The sequence below is a fragment of the Embiotoca jacksoni genome, unplaced genomic scaffold, assembly GCF_022577435.1.
Source record: "Embiotoca jacksoni isolate LCO1_2020_lvr unplaced genomic scaffold, fEmbJac1.0.p SCAF_18, whole genome shotgun sequence".
In the NCBI taxonomy this organism is placed as follows: domain Eukaryota; kingdom Metazoa; phylum Chordata; class Actinopteri; family Embiotocidae; genus Embiotoca; species Embiotoca jacksoni.
In genome coordinates this window covers 6,005,614-6,025,632 of record NW_027185318.1, presented here as the reverse complement: position 1 = coordinate 6,025,632, position 20,019 = coordinate 6,005,614, and the positions used below count along the sequence as shown (strand labels likewise).

Here is a 20,019-nt window from a genome sequence, read left to right as displayed (position 1 = left end):
TCAAAGAGTTCATTCTGGCATCTTTAATAGTCATATTTATTTATTTTATAATACACATGAAAGCACTTAGGCTTCTTATATATATAAAAAAAGGAATCATACAGTAATTCTAAGAAAGAAAAATAGAAGTTTATCAGAAAAAATAGAGGCAGCAACAGTGAGCCATGAAATTGTATAACTTGGCTCTCTACATTGCCTTAATGACACCTTTCATTTGGAATAATTAACCCCTCTGGCTCCAGTCCTAGATCCTATCCTCCTCCATCGCTCCGTCTTCCTCTCTCATCTTTTCACGCCCTCCTTCCACTATGATGGTCCGGCAGCTGCCACCAGGCACAACTGGTCATGCATTTGGTTCTTTGTGCCGACATGATTCATGAGCACATGGGCATAACATTGACTCGTGGTCTGGTTGACTAACTCCGAGAGGACCGTCTTGTGCTCTCCCCAGGTGGTGGGCTATCGTGTGAAAGCGCAAGACCTCATCTCATTTGTGGTCTCCAATGAGAGACTTCCACTCATTTGTGGTCTTCAGTGAGCTGAGGTTTCATCTTAACGCCGTTATACTGAGAAAATTCCAAAGTTGTACCCTGTCACAAATCAAAAATACCAGGATGAGTCTTTTTGCGGAGACTTTTGGGGGCTTTCACTGCTTCTTTGGCAGTGGTTCACAACTCGAGGCAAGCTGCGTACAAATAACACCTTCACACTTTCTAAACTGAACAAACACAATGTAAACAACCTGAAGCCTCAACTCAATCAGTGATTTACTGCAGGTATGTATAGGCCATTGCCCAGGCAGTTATTACCACTCGTACATCTCTGCCCGTCTTTCATTCTGCAGTGCTTTTTTTGGATGCATATCTCTTTAACACTGGATGCCTTCTCAATGGCTGAATATGCTTTGTAAGTATACTGGACATTGTCACAAATAGGATTTTTCTTGATATTTGAAACCCTTCAAGAGGCTCAGTTTGACAATGTGCTGCAGCTGAGTTTTTAGGGAGGGAATCCCTTCAGATCTCCAAGAGAAAATTGAGCTGCTTGTGTGGACCCGCTCCTCGGGACTGTGTTGGTGTTTGCATTCCTGTCAGAGAGAGGAGGCTGCAGTCTAGCGCCTGCCTCCTTCGTCCTATAATATGACTTCAAGGACATCACATCACAAGGGAGCCTGGAGGGAGGCAGCATGATGCATCACCATGGCGAGCATCACACCTATCCCGACTGAGGCAGATGAGATGCCTCGTATTGTACAGCAAAAAGTTGAAATGTCATAATACTGTTTATAATAATGTGTAAGCAGAGATGGATAGTGTCGGTGTCGTCTTGAGTACATTCTCTCTGAAAAGTTGATTTCAACAGATGGAGCTTTATGCATATTTACTCTGAATAATAGCCTGACATTTAAGGAGATAGACTCATTCACTCTCTTCTGCTGAGAGTTAGAAGAAGACTGACACAGCTGCATGACAGCAAACATCTAGCAGTTGATTACTAGCTTAGTCTACAATTAGGACTGAAAACAGTTCACCTGCCTCTGTTGAAAAGCAGCAAAATCTGCCTGCCAGCACCTTTACATTTCATTAATAAGCAGTGTTTAACCCGTACAATAACAAAAGTGTTAAAACCATTCTCTTTGATTTGGGGGTTATGGGGCTTAATTTGTTGGACTCTGACAACTTCTATGAAACTGGGACTTTCTTCTTTGATTTACACTTTGGATTTTGTAGATGTTAAACTGAAATGGAGCAATCGTTATATGAAGTGTTTACGAGTGAGATTTACAGGGGCTGGTAAACAGATTACCTCAGGAAAGAACCAGGTTAACAAAAGTCTTGTCGCGCTAATTCGGGCTGCTTGATGTAACAAACAAACATAGAATAGTTACCAATCTTTTCATTTAATGGCCACATGAGATGTTGCATTATTCCTTTAACATTTCAGTATCACATTTGTCAAAAAAAGTACCTTTTATTTTTTAGATATAATATTTTCAAATCCCCTCCTTCCCACTCAAAAATGTGTTTTTAATTGTGTTTGACCTTCACTGTACTGAATATTGTGTGTTCATATTGACACTGGAAGACTTGTTTAAAATCCCCTCAGCTGAAAGTGGAAAGCTGAAATCTGGACAGTATTTACATATTCACAGACTCTGGATTTTTCAGTGAAAGAGGAAAACTATTTCAAGGATCTCAATTTAACTTTATTATGGAAAACCCATATCAGATTTTTTATTAATAGCGGGACATTTTTAATCTCATCTTCAAACATGACTGGTGGGGATCTTTAAACATGAGGCCTACTAAGGTGAAGTCAGTGAAGTGAGATACATCCGGTGTCCAGAGAGTTGTTTTGTTTAAAAGGAACATTTTCTGACAAAATCAATTAGTCAAAACAAGGAAGTTGAAGCCATTAAAATACCAGAAATCCATTTAAATAGGCTAAATAAGAATTAATAATAACTTCGAGAATCACATGTAATTTTACGACAAGATATCGTTTTACTTCTTTTCAGAAAAGTGTGATTAACATTTGTGGGCGTTTCTCTATGAGTGCGTCTTGCATCTCAATTTAGGCAAGACAGCGTCATTGCTCCGTATCTCCCCCCCCTTCCCCATCTTTCCCGGTCCTTCCCTCCCTTCATCGCTCGCAGCTCTCCGCCCATCACAGTATTGGCAATGTGAAGCGCACTGTGCACAGCGTGGACTTGGAGATGTCTTGGCAGCGTTACGCACGACGCTACGATAAACGCGAAAAGCTACTCTAGACGGACAGGACCTTTTCAAGCCGAACTGGGATGACTTTCAAGTTTTGATTCGGAAAATACTTCTTTCCAGCTTCCTCAAGACGGTTTTCTCATCTTTCCATCTCGGTACTTCTCTTCACAGCAGCAACAGCGAGTCTGGATGATTTCTCCTCTTATCATCGGGTCACGGTGACTATTCGAGGAATGGAAACGATGTAAAAAGCTAGAGGCGGAAACAAACTCTGTAGAGAAACAGTTTTTTTTTTTTTTTTTTTTTTGGCGAGATCACAGAAAGGGACGATGATCCCGCCGGCCAACATGATTCAGGACGAAAGTGGGGGCAAAGAGGACGACCGGGACCAGAATGAGACTCCCACATCCCCAACGGCGAACGTCAGCCAGCAGGAAACCAAGGTAGGACTGTTCTCTTTTTATGTCTTTGACGGATTTACTGCGGGATTGCAATAGACATCAGTCCAACTCTTAGAAATACATAGCAGGGTAAACGAACTTCAATCAAAATTAAATTTAAAAAAGGACTCAAGGGATCAGTTCCCCCCCAAAAACACACATTGAAATTATTTTTTTACAACTGACTTTCGCACTGATTTACGTTTTAAAACAGTTTCAACAACCTGGTTGATCCTGATCCTGATTGATTTCAGGAATATCACCAGCTATAGGCTACAAATGGGATATAAAAAAACATTAACATAACATGGTTAAACAACCTTTATGTGAAGATGAGAGAAGTTTAACCTCAAAACAGAGTACCATACATACACAGCATTGGCCATATAGAGAAATTGTACTCTTTAGGTAAAGACGATGTAGAATCTCCTGTGCAAGTCCAGCTCATGTTTAAACTCTTGACTCTTTTCAGCTGCATTGTTGCTAGAATAACTTCTACGGAAAGGCTAAAGACCTTGATTCCTCTAAAAACAGGTTCACGGTATGGCAAAAGAGACAATATGGTGCTAATAATACGCGTGCTTTCCTAAACAAGTGGCAGATGGTTTTGTACTTTCTACTTGTGGCTGATGTTGACACTGATCCACTGCTGCCTCAGGCGTTTCACCAACTATGTGGGTCACATGTTGCCCAGATTACTACAATTAGCAATCCAATATCTGACTAATCATCATGGTAGTGGATGGCTGCAGCAGCTCTCCTCTTATGTCCCCAAAAACTCCCAGATGAGGCTCACAGCTCTCCTTCTGACATATTTGAAATTACACTTTGTTAGGTGTGAGGCTTTTGTAACATCAGTCATTTTTTCTGAGTTGCAGCTGAGGTGTCAGAGAACACATGTGCATGCGATCTCTTACTTCGTATCACTCGGTATTTCAAGAGGCTCCTGTTCTGGCTGACTTTCCATAATTTCAAAGCTTCTGCCAAACAACCACACCCACTTACAATATGTCAGGCAACAAGTCAACGAGCAAAAAAAAAAAAAAGCCATTAAAGAAAGTGTTTGATCATTCTTACAGACAGGAGAATTTCCTCAGTAGGGTGAACAAGTTCAAGTAAAGTTATGTTTGTGTTTTGATTCCTCCTTTAAGAATACTGTGAGGCCTGAACATCACAAGCGCAAGGTGAGCCTCCACTTATGTGCTGACTGGAGCCTACTGCTGATTTCAGTAATAGCATAACTGCATGTACATAAAAGATAAAAGTAGTTTTACATTACATCTTTTACTGCTTGTTAAGATACTGTAGATAACTTCACAACGTCAGTCCCAAACTAAGTTAAATCCATCATCACCCATGTTTCTAGAGGGCACTCTTTGCTCCATTCAAGAATATCATCCAAGAATCTCATGCAATAACTGGCTTTTGCAGTTTGTTTTGCAGTGCTGCTCCCGGTCCACCCATTAACGCTCCCCGCTTTGAGAGAGAAAATAGCTCCTATAGATTTGGCGCCATCAAACACAGCATGAGCTCCTCGATGCATGCACACGTTCCCCCACTGTGCTTTATTTATTAAGTTTCTTTTTTCTTTTTTATTCTATGCACTTAAAACCACAATACAGGAAAAGATGGCAGTGTCCCTTATTGTTACAGCCTCTGGAAATATGTGCAACACACAAAGAAATTATTGAATAAAAGAATTCAATTATCTGGAATCTATAGCATCATTTTGTCCAACCACTTTTCTTCTTTTCAGGATGTGTAAAAGCCATGCAGATGAATAACTCTAATAGGTTGCAGGAGAATGCATTTGTGCTGTATGTTCATGTTCGGTTTCTGTGTGAAAGTGTGTGTCCATGCGTGTGGGCGGTAATGGCAGAGAAAGGGTCCAAATTGATTGTTTCCAGAGTGACCCGTGGAATTGATCCATCTTCACCAACCCAAAGCGACAGTGAAAAGCTCTCTGAACAATTTGGGATGTTAATCAAAGTGACATTCGCAAACAAAATATGCATGTTTTTTTTTTTTTTTTTTTTTTTTTAACCTGATAGTGCTGTAGTTTAAGTCGAGCATTCAAAAATCTGTTGATGTGAACTGTGTCTGTGTACTTTATAATAAACCCGGAAGAGGAAATAAAAGGTTTTTATCTGTTTACGATTGTAAAGACAAGCCTATAGGGTCTAATGAATCATTAAAAGTCCTTCCCTGCCAATCAAAAACATAATTTATTTCTTCAATCAGACACCTGCAGACGCACCAGAGCCCTAAAAAAAAAAAATCACATTACAGTAGCTTAGAGATCCTTCATTACGTGTTTGAGACTAGATTTAAGTGGGTTTCACAGGGGAGCAGGTACACACTGAGGGGTTAAATGAGGAGTTGTCAGTGTGGAGCGTTATGAATAGTGTTACTGTAAAAGAGAGGCCTAATGAGATTGATAGAAGCTGTAGCCAGAAACAGCAGCACAGTGTGTGAGAAATAGTGTTAATGTGATGCATCGGCCCAATCTGGAAATCATATTACTTTCCCAGGTAGGGAACCTCGAAGATTTCACACCGAACAGTGATACGTCGGCCTCAGTAATAGTCTTTTTATCGACCGCTGGACACTGAGAGAATCGCCTGAAGGTTTTAGAGACTACACTTGTGATTTATTTTTCTCTTTACACAAATTGATCTGCTTCATATCTGACTCCGTGGCTCTAAATTTTTCTCCTCACTGTCTTTTTCTCCCCTTTGCCTCATTTCTCTTCAACTCTTCTTCTCTCTTCTCAGCTGCAGAAACTCAAACGCTCCCTGTCCTTCAAGACCAAGAGCATCCGCAGCAAGAGCGCCGACAACTTCTTCCGAACCAGCAACGAAAACAAGACGGAGCTGCTCTCCGACGTGAGCAGCAGCACGGGCCATCTCTGCAACATCGGGATGGCCCCGCCGCACACCACCAACCTCCCCATTCCTCCGGTGCCTCCGGCCATCCCCTGCGCTCCTCCTCCCACGTCACGCTCCCAGTCGCGCAACCCGCTGCAGGTAGACTCGGCAGGACACTGCTTCATGGAGCACATCTTCAAGAAGCCCACGTTCTGCGACGTCTGCAACCACATGATTGTAGGTACGGTTGAAACACCGCTCTCACTCATTAGTGTGATCGGAACATCAAAAAAGAAAAAAAAAAAAGCACACCAACACGATTACAGGCGAAAGCAAAGAAAATCCAATGAACTTTGCATTGAGAAACACCTTTCAGTAATGGAGACCTCCACCACGTTTTCCGTCACCAAAATTAAAACGAGAGTCATAAACATGTGTATAAGGCAGAGCACCACATGAGAAATTTGTAGCCCCTCCCTTAACACTTAAATAAGCGGTGTAGGAATAGTTTGAGAGCACTGTAACGCACACTTCTTGTATCGAAACACTGAAAGACAATCAGGGGACACTGAGCATCCGCCTCGACCTGCTGACATGTGACGGAAGGATCACCATTCACACACTAAAACCCAGTCCCTCCATCTGTCTGCTGGAGATGTGAGATAGCCAACAACAGCCGTGCTGGCTCCTCTACCTGTTCTCCCCTTGCCAGATGTTCCCGTTTCTCTGGCTGCCTTGTTAACCGTCAGTACTGAGGGACCCCTAAGTCTTTGTGTCTCAGGGCCTCAGCAGCATGATAATGACCGGGGCTCCCCAGACCATCTGCTCAACAAGCCCCCGATATCACATCTAGTAGCAAATAGAAGACGTGAGGCTGTAAAGGGAAGGTGACGTGCATGCAAATGTCATCAACTTCTTTTGCGATGGTGCAAATGAAAGAAATTAGAAGTGTCCAAACATTCGTGTTCGTTGGGAGATCAACTAAAAAAAAACTCCCTGGCAAAACTGAAATGAAACAAACATGACTTCACACATTGAACTATTGTAAATATAAGAAAGTCAAAACTGGAATTACCAATATTTTATATACACAACAAAATAACTCACCGTCAGCAATGTGAACATGAAGACTATCTGCATTGTTCGTCACAAAAGGAAAACCGTTTTAAATGGAAAACCACAGAATAAAGACTTGTCGTAGGCTCATTACACCGGAAGACATGGTGGTACGTGGTTATGATCATTTACACTGGCCTGGTTTATGTGGCGCGGTCAGTGAGGCGCGTCCAGTGGCCGCAGGTTTGACTGGACCTCAGAAGATACGTTGGGTGATGAAAGTGTGATGTCAGCCGTGCCTGGCCCTGTGATAGTTGCTGTGCCCTCTGGTCCACAGTCATGAAAAAAAGATGCAGCCCTCTTCTTCATTTGTTCTGCTTTAATGAGAACACAGTGTGGTTGGGGGACAGAGAGGAAGAAAAAGAGAGTTGAGGATGGTTTTCTTCATGTGTGGGGTTGGTTGTGTGTGTGTGTGTGTGTGTGTGTGTGTTTAATGCAATGGTGCTGTCAAAATCAGACTGTTTCAGGTTCAATGAGCAGCACAAAGGAGACAGAATGAGAGATAGTGGAGGAGGAGGAGGCTGGACTCAAACTAATAGTACAAGTATGTTGTGATTATTTAATCCTAATTCACAGAGTCTAAACAGTACAGAAATTATTTATACTTTTTTTTAAAATTATTTTTAAACTTGACACATTAGTACATTTTTGTAAAGTAAAAGACGCATTTATCTGAACGTTGATTGATGACAACTAAATTCCCATTTCTGTGCTCATATTTCCAGTGTGTTGGATCTCTCAAATAGAAAACTGGAGTTGAATTCAACTTTGTAACTTCATAATCAGACGTGATAGAAATAGACCACTTAATGATATACGAGGTGATCGAACTGAAAAATGCACTCATTCGACTCAATCTTTATTCTCAGTTATTATTCCTGTAAAAATGTGTTTAAACCGCCAAAACTAGTATATTTATGATCCACCCTACACTATTAAACTCTCCCTAAATCAATACCTGTATGATAACAGAGCAAAAGGCAGACAGAAAATATTAAACACCCACCTTCCTCTTTCAGAAGGGTCCTTTATTATATAAACGCCTGTTCAGATTTAATGTATCATCTATAAGAAAAAAAAGGCTGAATTATATTACAGCACACACGGACTCATTTATTAGGTTTACTATGAAGGCACTGTAAAATACATTAGTAAATATTTAATGAAGTCATAAACATATTACAAATTTTCTGTTGCTGTTCATTTGTTTTTTAAATGACCTGTATGTGAAATGACAGCTCATTTTTTTCATGTAGTGAAATTTGGAACATTCACGAACACATAAATTATTAACTGCATTACATAATTAGTCACAAAAACAACCAAGAACTGTTTCACAACAACAACGTGATTGTCTGTCTTTTTAACATAGTATGTTTCAACAAGCATTATTCGCTGGTTAAAAATGACCTGTAATTTTAGTGATAAGCAAGAATCTTTCAAGAAAACAATTTTTCTCAATCTCTTTTTTTTTTTCTTTCTATTCATTACAGTCTAAATGGTGTGTGCAGTACTTTAATGTTGATCATGAAACAAGTTTATGATGATGGTGATGGTTATGAGGCACGCAGTAAACTAGTTTCACTGGAACATAAGAATGGTCCTACTGAATGCAGACTGATGTTAATATGTTGATTGCAAATCTATTTCAGACTGAATTATAATTTACATGTTAAATTTAGATCAAAATAAATAATCCACAGCTTTTAGGTCACAAATTTGAACCAAAGAGCTTGAAATGTTATGATCTTGTAACCTCCTGGTAAGAGCATTTGCGTTACAGAAAAACAACATAAATTTCACATGTATATAAAAACTCGTAATCACATGTGACCACATTGCACGTGAAACATGTATTTTGCCCATGGGAAACATTTGGTTTTGGACCATTTTCATGGCGTAATGTGTGAAGCCCACGTAGATTCCCATGGAGAAAACCTTTCCACATATTTTCCATTTGATCATATGTTGCAACATGCGGTAAACATGTGTCAAACACTTTTTATTTTTTTCTGTAATAGGATAAATGCAGATGAAATGTGCAGAAAATGAAGTTGCTATTACAAATGATCACTGTCAATCAAAAGGATTGAACGGTAATTTACTTTTAAAATCCCGGAAAAGACTCAAATCAAACCATCCAATGTGCTGGGATTAACAAGACGAGTTAAGAGAGTAATGTCACCTGATTACCAGGCACTAATCTGTGTGATGAAATCCCTTAAATACACATGACAGGTTTGGTTGAAGCAACATGGAAATTAATCAGGGGGGTGGGGGGGGGGGGTCAGACGTCAAGGTCAGCCAGTGGACAGTTGCAGTATGACGTTTTACAACCCTCCCTGCAATAAACTAACATCACCCAGGTCAGGCAGACACACTCTTACTATGTGAGAGGTGTATAGTGTGTCATTGATGACATTGCACTTCCATCGATCCTGCATTTATCCATTGGTGTTAAATTTGACAGCTGACATTGTCTCTTCAAAATGTCTCTCATACCAGTAGACGTACAAAAATAAAAAAGCCTTTTAAAATGTCAAACTGCGCGGGTGCTGCCAGGGAAAATGTCAACTAAAGAAAGTGAGTTTATGAAAAGTTTAAAGAGGAGGCAGGCTGATGTAATCGAGTTTGAGCCTCGACTCAAACTGATATTTTTTATTTTGCAGTGTGGTACAAGCGATGGGACTGGCTGTCTGTCTGTTTATCTGTTGGTTGATCCACTACTTTGGTCCAAACGCAAATGTCTATTGGATGGATTAACACGACATTTTGTAGACACAGTCATGTTCCCAGAGGATGAATCGTGCAGACTTTGGTGCCTCTCATATTTAGAAAGGTCTTGAAAATAAATTGATCCTCATACAAACAGACATTTCTGAAGGCTTCCTCATTGCTCCAAGTAAATTTAATATCTAAAAATGGGACATCTTTACTTTCAGAAGACCCCTGATTACAGATGAATACATTAAAAAACAGCTATTCTCCACTTACTGTCTGGCACTAAGCCTTCTAAATCATATGAAATGGGCTTTTTAGTGTTAAAAAGGCTGTGGGAGAAATTAACAAACCTCTGCAAGTACACAAAAGGAAGCTACTTAGGTGAGTGTTTTGGAGGAGCTTAAGATGAAGAGGAGGTGGAGGGGTTGTTGTCACAATAAAGGTTATTTGCTCAGGAAACCCGGAGGCGTGAATTAAGAACGCCAGCTTAATGGATCAATGTATGGCTATTGTGTGGAGCGAGTGAGCGTGAGAGATACCGTAGGGGAGGACAGAGGAGGAAATGGAAGGAGAAAGACTGTGGGAAAAATAAGAGGCGAGATGAAGACAGTATGGAAAATCTGGCAGGAGTCTTGTCCTTCAATGCAAGTGAATAACAGGCTTTATTGGCAGAGGAGCAAATACACAAGAGAGCAGCACAGCTGTAACGGCTGTAATGCTTTTATGCCCTCCAGGAAAAAGCACCTCAACACACACTCAAAAATTATTACCCAACCGTTATCAAAGGAGTATGACAATGTCCGCTTCTTATATGTGCCTGCTGAAACACAGTTGTTTAATTGTTTCCTTCTAAATTAACATTATTCTCAATGTTGGAATGAGTCGGCTCAAAACAAGCTGATCAGCAACAGCTTGACAAGAGCTTCAATTGCTTCCTGTCCCAGTGCATCCGCAGAGATGCACAATTAGTCTAACCACAGTTTGCTGACCTGAAGGGGGGAATGAAACTCAAAGTGCTCATTAAGCAACAGAATCAAGTGATCTGATTCAGTGACCTAAACATCGGCGCAGGTCGTGCTCCACTGCTGCCATTGTTGTGGCGGTGATCAGGCCGGGATCACCTTTCTCGCCCTTTCTGTCTCAGCATGGCTAACTCCCCGCAGCTCCAGCCAAGCAACACAACCGCTTTAAATGGGGACTACAGATCCAGTTTTCCACCCATAAATGAGTTTCAAGATCCCGTCACTGCTGCCCAGACCCACATAGCCTTGACACCAGTTTACGTTACAGCACGAGAAGAGCCAGCAGAGATTTTTTTTTTCTTTCTTCCCCTTGTTGGCTAAGTAAACTAGACATGAGGGGCTTTGTACCTGAAGTAAACACCATCTTCTATTTCCTGTCTTGTTCGGGGATCAGGTGTTCTGCTTGGTTTCACATTTAACAGTGCAGGATTACATCTGCCCGCTGACCCTCGTCAACCTGCTCATCAAGCTGAACATGCTGCATTTATGATGATAATCTGGACTGAAATCGTTGGCTTGTCACCGTAGACCTCCGCAATAAACTAAAACTACACACACACTGACAATTTTTCAGAGACAAAACTCAGAATGGATGAATCATCTTATGTCCTCTCTGCTTTCCAAGTAGATTGATGGTTCCTTTGCATGTCCATATTTCCATACGCGCACACGGGGAGTGTGGGCCTGAGCAGGGCACGTGCTTATTGATTAATCAGTAAAGAGCCGGAGGTGCATAGTGGCCAGACTATAACTAATAACAGCACGGAGACATGGTAACATTTCCCTCTCTTGTTAATGTGGAATGGCGCTCGGGTGTGCTGTTTTTTGTCATGCCAAGTATAACTCACAATGGTTTAGAGATAATTTGTCTCCTTTCCATGTTCACTTGACTGAACTTTCACATTTTATTACATTTGGCATTTTATCACCAGATTGCTCAAAAGTGAGTAACGGCAAGATGTTATTTTAAGAATTCAAATTTAGCTCCATCAGCAATTACAGCGAGACTGATTATTATATTTATTGCAGAATACATAGAGCGGTAATATTTGACATCAAGGCTTTGGCCACCTCACATCTCACACAATCTCAATGGAGCAGAGATTGGGGGACGATAAGATCCCTCAGGGGAATTTAGACTCTGACCCTACAGGTGAATATCGGGGTTTATGAAATGAAATGTAATATTTTCCTCAGCCAAACTGACTTTTTCTTGCCCTCAGCAGGAATATAGTCTGTGACACTGCAGAAGTCCAGACAGTAATATCAGGATCTTGTAAATCTTTTAGTTGAGGAAGTTAAGGAAGCTGACTTTTTTACCATAAGGTGAGATTGAGTCGTGTTAAATCTTCCTTCTCGGTTATCAAGCACACATTTACTAAATTAAAATCTGTAAAATGATCTCTAGTATTCCCCCCTTTAACTCCCAAAACATGCCAGTATTACCCACTTACTACTGCACAATGCGTACCTGTCTGTTCATCTCTGAACTTTTGTTGTCTTTCTTTATCTCTTCCAAACACACAGCGCGGTGATCTTTATTAAATACTGAGCTGCAGTGAAACAGTCCGTTATTGCTGCACATTATCTGACACTTTTCTCGTTACGGTGTCTCGACTTCATCCTAAACAAGGTTATCGTTCTTGTTTTTCTCTCTCCTCTGTCTTAGTGGTTATTAATTTGTTGCTCATTCACACACCTCTATGCACAAAATGCACACATGCTAAATGATTGCACTTGCAATGTTGCATAACTTTGGCCCAGAGAAGGTCGATTCATCTTCATTTATTTCATCACCTGTGAGTCATGTATTAACAAGTGAGAGCGAACCGCACACAGGCAGCACTTTGGATTGTTAAAGTAAGAGATAGCACTGGCTCGGTTTGGTCAAAACTGTTTTGCAGAAGTGAACATCATGACTTGGAGTTGGTAAATTTTGTCCCTGTTAAAATGTTCCACATGTCATTTCACAGTTTTTTTCCCAGTGCATGCTGGGAAGTGCTCCAGAAACTCTGGCTTGGAATAGGCGTGTAGAGACAATGCATAAATGAACAATATTTTCCATTTCCTCTGCTTTCTTGTGTGTAATTTGCTGTTCACTCAGGAACATCATTTGTTTCCAGATTCCTGACATGTCGGACTTGAACCTGTTGCCTCTTTTTCTCCGCGTGTGTGTGTGTGTGTGCGTGTGTGCGTATCAGGTACAACAGCCAAGCACGTGGTGTTCCTGGCAGGCAACACTGCGAAGCACGGCCTCCGCTGCAAAGCCTGCAAGATGAGCCTCCACCACAAATGCGAGAACGGAGTTGGGCAGCAGCGCTGCATGGGAAAACTAGTAAGACACATGACACGGCACAACACAAGGCACCAGAACACGATATAGACAGACTCCTCACTTCGTTGTAAACAGTTTGGGAGAATCTGAGCCTCAGGAGTACGATTACTGATGTCCTTATGATAGCAACCAAAACAGACATCAGAGTTGGCTGTCTGAGCGTTTCCCACCAGAATGTGCTTATTCAGAATTCACACTCTATGTGTGAGTGTGCCGGTACATCTGTGATTACCGTCCGTCCTCGTCATCGTCCTCATCATCGTTATATCATCACTGTGTCTGTGTTAGATAATAGTAAAGCAGCTCTGATGCTGACCTCCTCACCTCCGTCAAGTTCTGCCTGCGCTGCCGTCGGCATAAATCATTACATACAAATATGTTCGCCCCGAGGTAACTTTATGACCCCTACTGAAGAAGTCACGTGTGGCAGTTTTATGAGGCGTTTGACAGCTTACATTCAGGGCTTGGTCTTTTGTAGAGTTACAGGGTGTAGATTAATTATCACATTGTGAATAAATGAGATAAATTACAGCCTCAATAGAGGTAGTAAGATTATGAAAAGTTTTCAGTGTCACAAAAGCGGGAAAGTTGGCGATACTTATTGGTGATAATTACACTGTGAAAAACATTATGTCTCTGACATATTCTATTGATACCAGCCTTGCTCTCGAGGCATCAGGCATTGTGTAAGCACGAAAACTTCACAAAGCGACAGGTATGATTTGAACCTCTTTTCAAAATTGTGCAAAGCCAGAATAGAGACAGCGAGAAAATGTGAAACCCCATCAGGTCTCATCTGTCTTTATAACAACAGGTTTTTCAGCCCATCTTCACTTCTGCCTTTAGATGTGGCAGGGAGCACTTTGCACAAACTATTTTGTTTGAAACATGCTTCCTTTAAAAAGGTTCAGACAAGATTTTGACCTCTCGTCTCAATCTTGTTTTCTTTAGTTTGAGAAAAGCCAGGAGTGAAACGCATTTGAAACTCATTTTCTGCAAAAAAAAATTTTTTTTAAATCCATGAGTTACTTTAATGTCAGCACCTCTGATGTTTCATATGGAGCGGTTTCTCTGCTTATGCGCTCTAAATGAGAGCCATAACGGAGGCAAAAAAAAAAAAGAGTCAAAACTATAGCTGATTGGCCGATTTAAAAAAACTGCCATATTGAGCAGTGGTGCTTGTCTGATGGTTGATATGGTCAATAAGTCAGCATTTTAGTGTTATTACTTCCCAGATCAGAGGTAATGACCAGAGACTAAGAGCTCAACCAATGTTGTTGTGACTGTATATCTCCATGAAACACACTTCCTTGGACTCTGTCCTCATTTTTAAGGTGATAACAACTGTGATCGGAGGCTAGAGTGTGATTCACAAGCGTTATTACCCCGCATCATCTGCGGACCACGGTGGTCTGGGTGTTTTTATTGGGGAGGGTTCGGCCACACTAGTAAAAGCCACTGCCAAGAAGCATTTTCATTTCCACAGGAGTCCAGCAAACTGGCAGAAAAGGACTGAAGTGGGACTCTTTAGTCATGTGTGCACGTCCCACACTGAAAACAAAGAGAGACTGTAGCACTGTGAGGTCATAATGCATGATTTTTCTTTCGCAGTATGTGGCGACACCTGCATTGAGGAAATTTGGCAGGAATTCATAAAAGAAATATGGAATAAGTTGAGTGAAGCTTGTCTGGAAATGTGGAAGCAACAGGATAGGCCGTCTTTCTCCTTTTCCTCTGTGACGTCTTTCCACTGGATGCCAGGAGGATGAAGCTTGAAGATATGACCGGCTCTCAGGAGTGGAAAATGAGGTTGAGAGGTCAAGCATAAAAAGGGAAGTTTCCCCAGTGGAGTACAGCTCTAAATTCAACCAACTCTAAACTTGGACACTTCTGCTGCCATGCTTGTTTCTCTTGGCTTGAGAAACCCTCAGAAAGACAGCAAGTTACCTCATGTTTGAGTCTTTTTAAGCATGAAACCAGTGTATTTTCATGGTTTCTGAACTTAAATGACAACAATAATGACTTTAAAAAAAAAAAATTAAAAAAAAGTTATATTAAACATGTAGGGCTTTGTAGTGCACATATTTGGTTACATAATAGTGCTTCACTTGAACGTTTTACTTCAGCTCAGCTGGACACTAGCAGGAAGCTCAAATCTGTGATTTCCAATGTTGTTGACAATCAGTTGATATTACCGGTTTTTTTTTTTTTTTATAGGAAAAGGAATAGTTTTAAGTGAACTATTGTTACTCCAATGGAGTCAAACACACACTGCAGTTTGGAGTTATAGTGTGTGCACTAAACATCCTGCATGAAAACATTTTAAAACAACAATATCATATTTGTATAGGTTTAAAAGACAAATAAGAAAGTCATTTCAGAATTTTGCCATGTCCCAAAAGCCAAACTGCCTGCAAATACTGCTGTCACACCATCAGCGTAGTAAATGAAGTCACTGACAGCGATAGTGAGTCGTGTCTTTTATTTGTAGCCACAAGAAGCAGGTGGGCTCCAACAAGTGGGCTCTTTCAACCTTTCCTCTAATTAGTTTGCCCCATCTGACACATCTCACTGGTTGAAATGGGTTGCTTATTTCAGCCGTCTCATCATGAGAAGGGTCGAACAAAAGAATTAATCAGGACTGATTAGCGATGCAGATTTACATACATGAAATGTAAACAATGTGGGGGGGGGGGGGGGGGGGGGAGAGAAAGGCAGTTCTGTGAGGGAGAAGTAGAGTAGGTCTCCAGACCTGAGACACACATCCAGTTAAGAACAGAGATTGCTTTAATCAAGGAATATTAATCTTGTCAAAAACAGCATCTGAACAGTATGTGGATGTTTACAGGAAATAAATGACATACATTAATCATTACTGTATGTGCGCTGCAGATGACAATGTCTCCAGGGATCAAGGAGAGTTTCAATCTTCTGTGTACTAAGGATTCAGACCTGATGGGGAACTATTGATTTGATGGGGGGGGCGGTAATAGATATATAAATGCTGAATGTTTGAGGGCCTTTGGAGATCGGAGGAGCACACGACAGGCAGACAAATTAAGATAGGAACTTTGAGACAAAGTTTTTCTAGTTGGGCGGTGAACTACTTCAGTCAGAGTCAGTGTTGTATTGGATCAGTTTCTGCCCCTGCAGGTTGGGATTTCAGCTCTGTAATAAATCAGCTATTCATTCATGTTGGTCATGCTCAATTTAAAACCGTAAACATCAATATTTTTTCATTCAGGGAATAATGTGCCGAGGGTAAAAATGGGTGCAACTGATAGTTAGTTACTCTACAGTTATGTTGTGTGATGGATGTCGTCAACATGTTTCTCTTCTGTCCTGGATCGAATCATTTTGTTTGTTGTAGGAAAAAAAGCGTTTTATTCGCACTTGAATAGCTTTGTAGTTTTATTTTCCTCTCACAGGTTGCTAAAATGCATTGCAGATGCAGAAAACCACTATTCATGGCAAAATGATCTTGTAACATCTCGGTCTTATTGTTGAGACACACACAAGCATGAAACAACTTATCGATGTTTCTATAAATACATTTCTCACCCACCCTCAAACAAATGAGACACTCAGCTCAGATAGGTGCATTCAGTTCTGTGTTGCCATGTTTACATTATATCCACAACATAGTAGTACATTATTGGCAGAATGTGCAAAGCTCAGTTTTTATGTTTTTTCAGAAGCCTTTACAGCCATGCTCTTTGCAACCCAAGTTATTGTACCATTTATAACGATTAATTCACTAATGATAGTAGTGAAGGGATAATGTATTAACTAATAGCTTTTAAAGGTGATACACAGCAAGTTTGTGTTGTATCCAATATTAAATCATTAGTCTCTTAAAACCATCTATCTATTTCCATCCATTTTCTTCCACTTAGCCGGGATCGGGTCGCAGTGGTAGCAGACCAAGCAAATTTTTTTTTTTTTTTTTTTTTTTTAAACTTCCTAACTTAAAACCTAATGCATAATATTACATAAAACATGATATTACACGAGTTGTTGATTAGTTTATCTTTTGTATGATTAACAACTTAAAATAGTTATTGTTTTTTTATTGCCCCAATTTCTTTTGGCACTTGTGACTCCCATTCTGTATAAACTTTATTCTATATTTTTCCGCCTGGTACAGAATAACTTTGTTTTGCCGGGATGTACTGATCTGTCCTAACAGCCTGACATCTGGTGTGACGTAACTTCATCTGATCACTTTATCTCTGAGGTCATCTGTTCTCCAGATTCGTAGAGTTATGTGCAGTGCTTTGGTGTCGGGGTCCTGCTCTGCCTGCGCCGCTGCATATCGATTTGCCTCTAATGTCTGTGGCCTCTCTCTCCCCTCACCCTCTCTCCCTTTTCAGCCAAAAGGCTTTCGGCGATACTACAGTTCTCCATTACTGATCCAGGAACAGTATGGCTGCATCAAAGAAGTCATGCCCATTGGTGAGTAGCCTACATGTCCGAAATGATTGCAGTCTCAAGCAAAACCTTAAGTCCAGTCCTCTTGGCCCACTTTTCCACTTGAGCCGTTTTACAAGACGTGCATACATGACTATGATAAAAGCTTAACATTTATTTGTTGCGAGCTTTTTTTTTAAATTTTTTTAAATGCTTGGTATTGTTCTTTTCTGAAGCCTGTGGCAATAAGGTGGACCCCGTGTATGAAGCCCTGAGGTTTGGGACCTCACTGGCACAAAAGGCCAAGAGGGCCAGCGGCTCCGAGTCTCCACACAGAAACTCGGTAAGAGTCGCTGTTTAAATTCGAATGCAGAAACGTGTTGCATTTTTTTTTTTTTTTATTTGTCCCATTTTGTGTTTCATGTCTCCTCATTGTCAAACCACACGCAGACACATAAGGACCTCAGTTCAGGTTTTCTACCTTGTATTTTGTCCCATTGCCCCTCAGACATTATGAAACTGATGGTCTTAATAGATACTGCCTCTGCAGGGCTGTAAACACTACCAATAAAGGTAGTCTGGTCCAGGCAGTCATCATTGGAGATGTCCGAGTAACTGCTCATGTTACAGCTCTGAAGATGAACTAGTGTGATTGTAGAGCTGTCCTGCTTCAGCCTCCTTCCCGTCTGCATGTGTAGCACTCAGAGAAAATCTCCTAATATAAGCTAAACTGTTTGTGCAGTGTGGATAGGGGCCTTTGTATGTATGAGGACATCTAAGAGCGGCTGGGTTTGGGCCATCCTGTCCTGTGCAGCTGTTAGTGAGTGGGTGTGTTTGTCAGTGGAGGTTTGCAGAGACAATGTGATCTCAACAGGGGTTCTGATAATAGTTTCCAAATGCAACCAATGAAACAGCATGTTTACTGCACTCTAGATTTCCAGATAGCTGGTTAGTCTGTGAAAGGAGGTGGATTTTTAGCTATTTTTGTGCAAAGAAAATGGACTTGTCCATCTAGTATTTGTCTACCCGTCTATTTCTTTATTCGTTTATCTACATCCACGTTTTTCTATCCAATCATTTCCATCCGGTCTATCTAAATCTCCACAGACCAGTGACTTGGACAAGGTTCCAGAGGAAGTTGTGGCTCATAGCAGTAGGCAGGAGCTGTCGCGAAAACACAGCGATGACGGTGAGTATCCACTGCAGTACACTGTGTGCATCTGGATTAAAGCCATGTAGTGACACAGGGGAACAACACATTGCTGATGCTCTACCCACAAAAGAGTCAGAGAAGTTTGCAGCATCGAATTCCCCATCGAAGATACCCAGTTTTCCACTAAGCTGAACTCTTTACTGTGTTACTGACTCTGCGATAGACACTGGACAAAAAGAAACATTTGAGCACCTCTTTCTTCCTGACCTGAATTGTGTGTAGCTCTTGATGACGCGGTGACTGCGGTTTTCAGTTGTACAAAAGTCTCCGTGGTAAAAGGGCACGGTACTGACCCTTTACACTCCGAACAGTGAAGGCAGAACAACAAGGAGAATAGTGGAACACACCGAAGTCCATTAGAAATCACTAAACGATTCCCTTCAGACAAAAGCAGCTGACCCTACAAAAAATAAATAAATAAATTTTTAGCCCGTGCCATGAGCTGGCCTTGAAACCGCTCCAGATAGTTCTTGGGTGAATGGGGGAAAAAAAGACAGCTATGTTGAATAAAAACTATGTATTGATACAGTATGTACTACCCAGAAGAAGAGTCATAATGATGATGACACTTTTGATCTCGTGCCACCATCAGGCCAATGTTTTCCACTGAAGAAAAGACATCTTTTAATTAAACTACTGAACTTTATGATCTTTCCACAGAGAACAAAAAGGGCTCCAAAAACATGACTTTAGATTCATTCAGACGGTTTGTTTTCTCAGTCTTCACAGTCATCGAGAACGGGACCGAGCTTTACCACCAGCCAGAGAGAAAACCTGACGACTTGCCGGTGAGAAACTAATTCATTATGCAAAACTTTTTGTGTGTGTATTTGCAGCATTGTGTTTAAATTTTTACCTTGTGTGTTTTTGCTTCCCACATGTACTTGAATAGATTTTTAAGGCAACCATGCTGCCAAAAAAAAACCCCGTTGGACAAAAATCAAATGTCAGTGAAATATATTTGGCAAACAATAGTTGATCCAAAACTTGTAGAGAAAGTCACACAATTCTTTTGTTCCTCAGACAAAATGAGAGTCTTCAATTCAGCCTAAAACACAAACATTTTCACCTCTACAGATAATTGCTGCCACTTTTGTAAATAAAAAACAAACATTTTAGCAGCAAAGTGATAAACTGGTAATTATAGGGAGGCACAGGAAGTAAATTAAATGCAC

At 40.8% G+C, this 20,019-nt stretch overlaps 1 protein-coding gene across 2 annotated transcripts in view; it reads left to right on the top strand.

Annotated features, from left to right (window-relative positions):
* The first annotated feature begins 2,659 nt into the window (after window positions 1-2,659).
* stac (SH3 and cysteine rich domain) overlaps window positions 2,660-20,019 on the top strand; it is a 31,311-nt gene continuing 13,951 nt past the window's right edge. The window contains exons 1-8 of one of the 2 annotated variants that reach the window (XM_069152361.1): window positions 2,660-3,163; window positions 4,312-4,344; window positions 5,935-6,268; window positions 13,088-13,221; window positions 17,595-17,676; window positions 17,868-17,974; window positions 18,739-18,820; window positions 19,565-19,632. In XM_069152361.1, the coding sequence (XP_069008462.1) occupies window positions 3,050-3,163; window positions 4,312-4,344; window positions 5,935-6,268; window positions 13,088-13,221; window positions 17,595-17,676; window positions 17,868-17,974; window positions 18,739-18,820; window positions 19,565-19,632 (954 nt within the window). In that variant the 5' untranslated portion in view covers window positions 2,660-3,049. The remainder of the gene's footprint in view (window positions 3,164-4,311; window positions 4,345-5,934; window positions 6,269-13,087; window positions 13,222-17,594; window positions 17,677-17,867; window positions 17,975-18,738; window positions 18,821-19,564; window positions 19,633-20,019) is intronic. The other variant, XM_069152362.1, reaches the window with a different exon arrangement.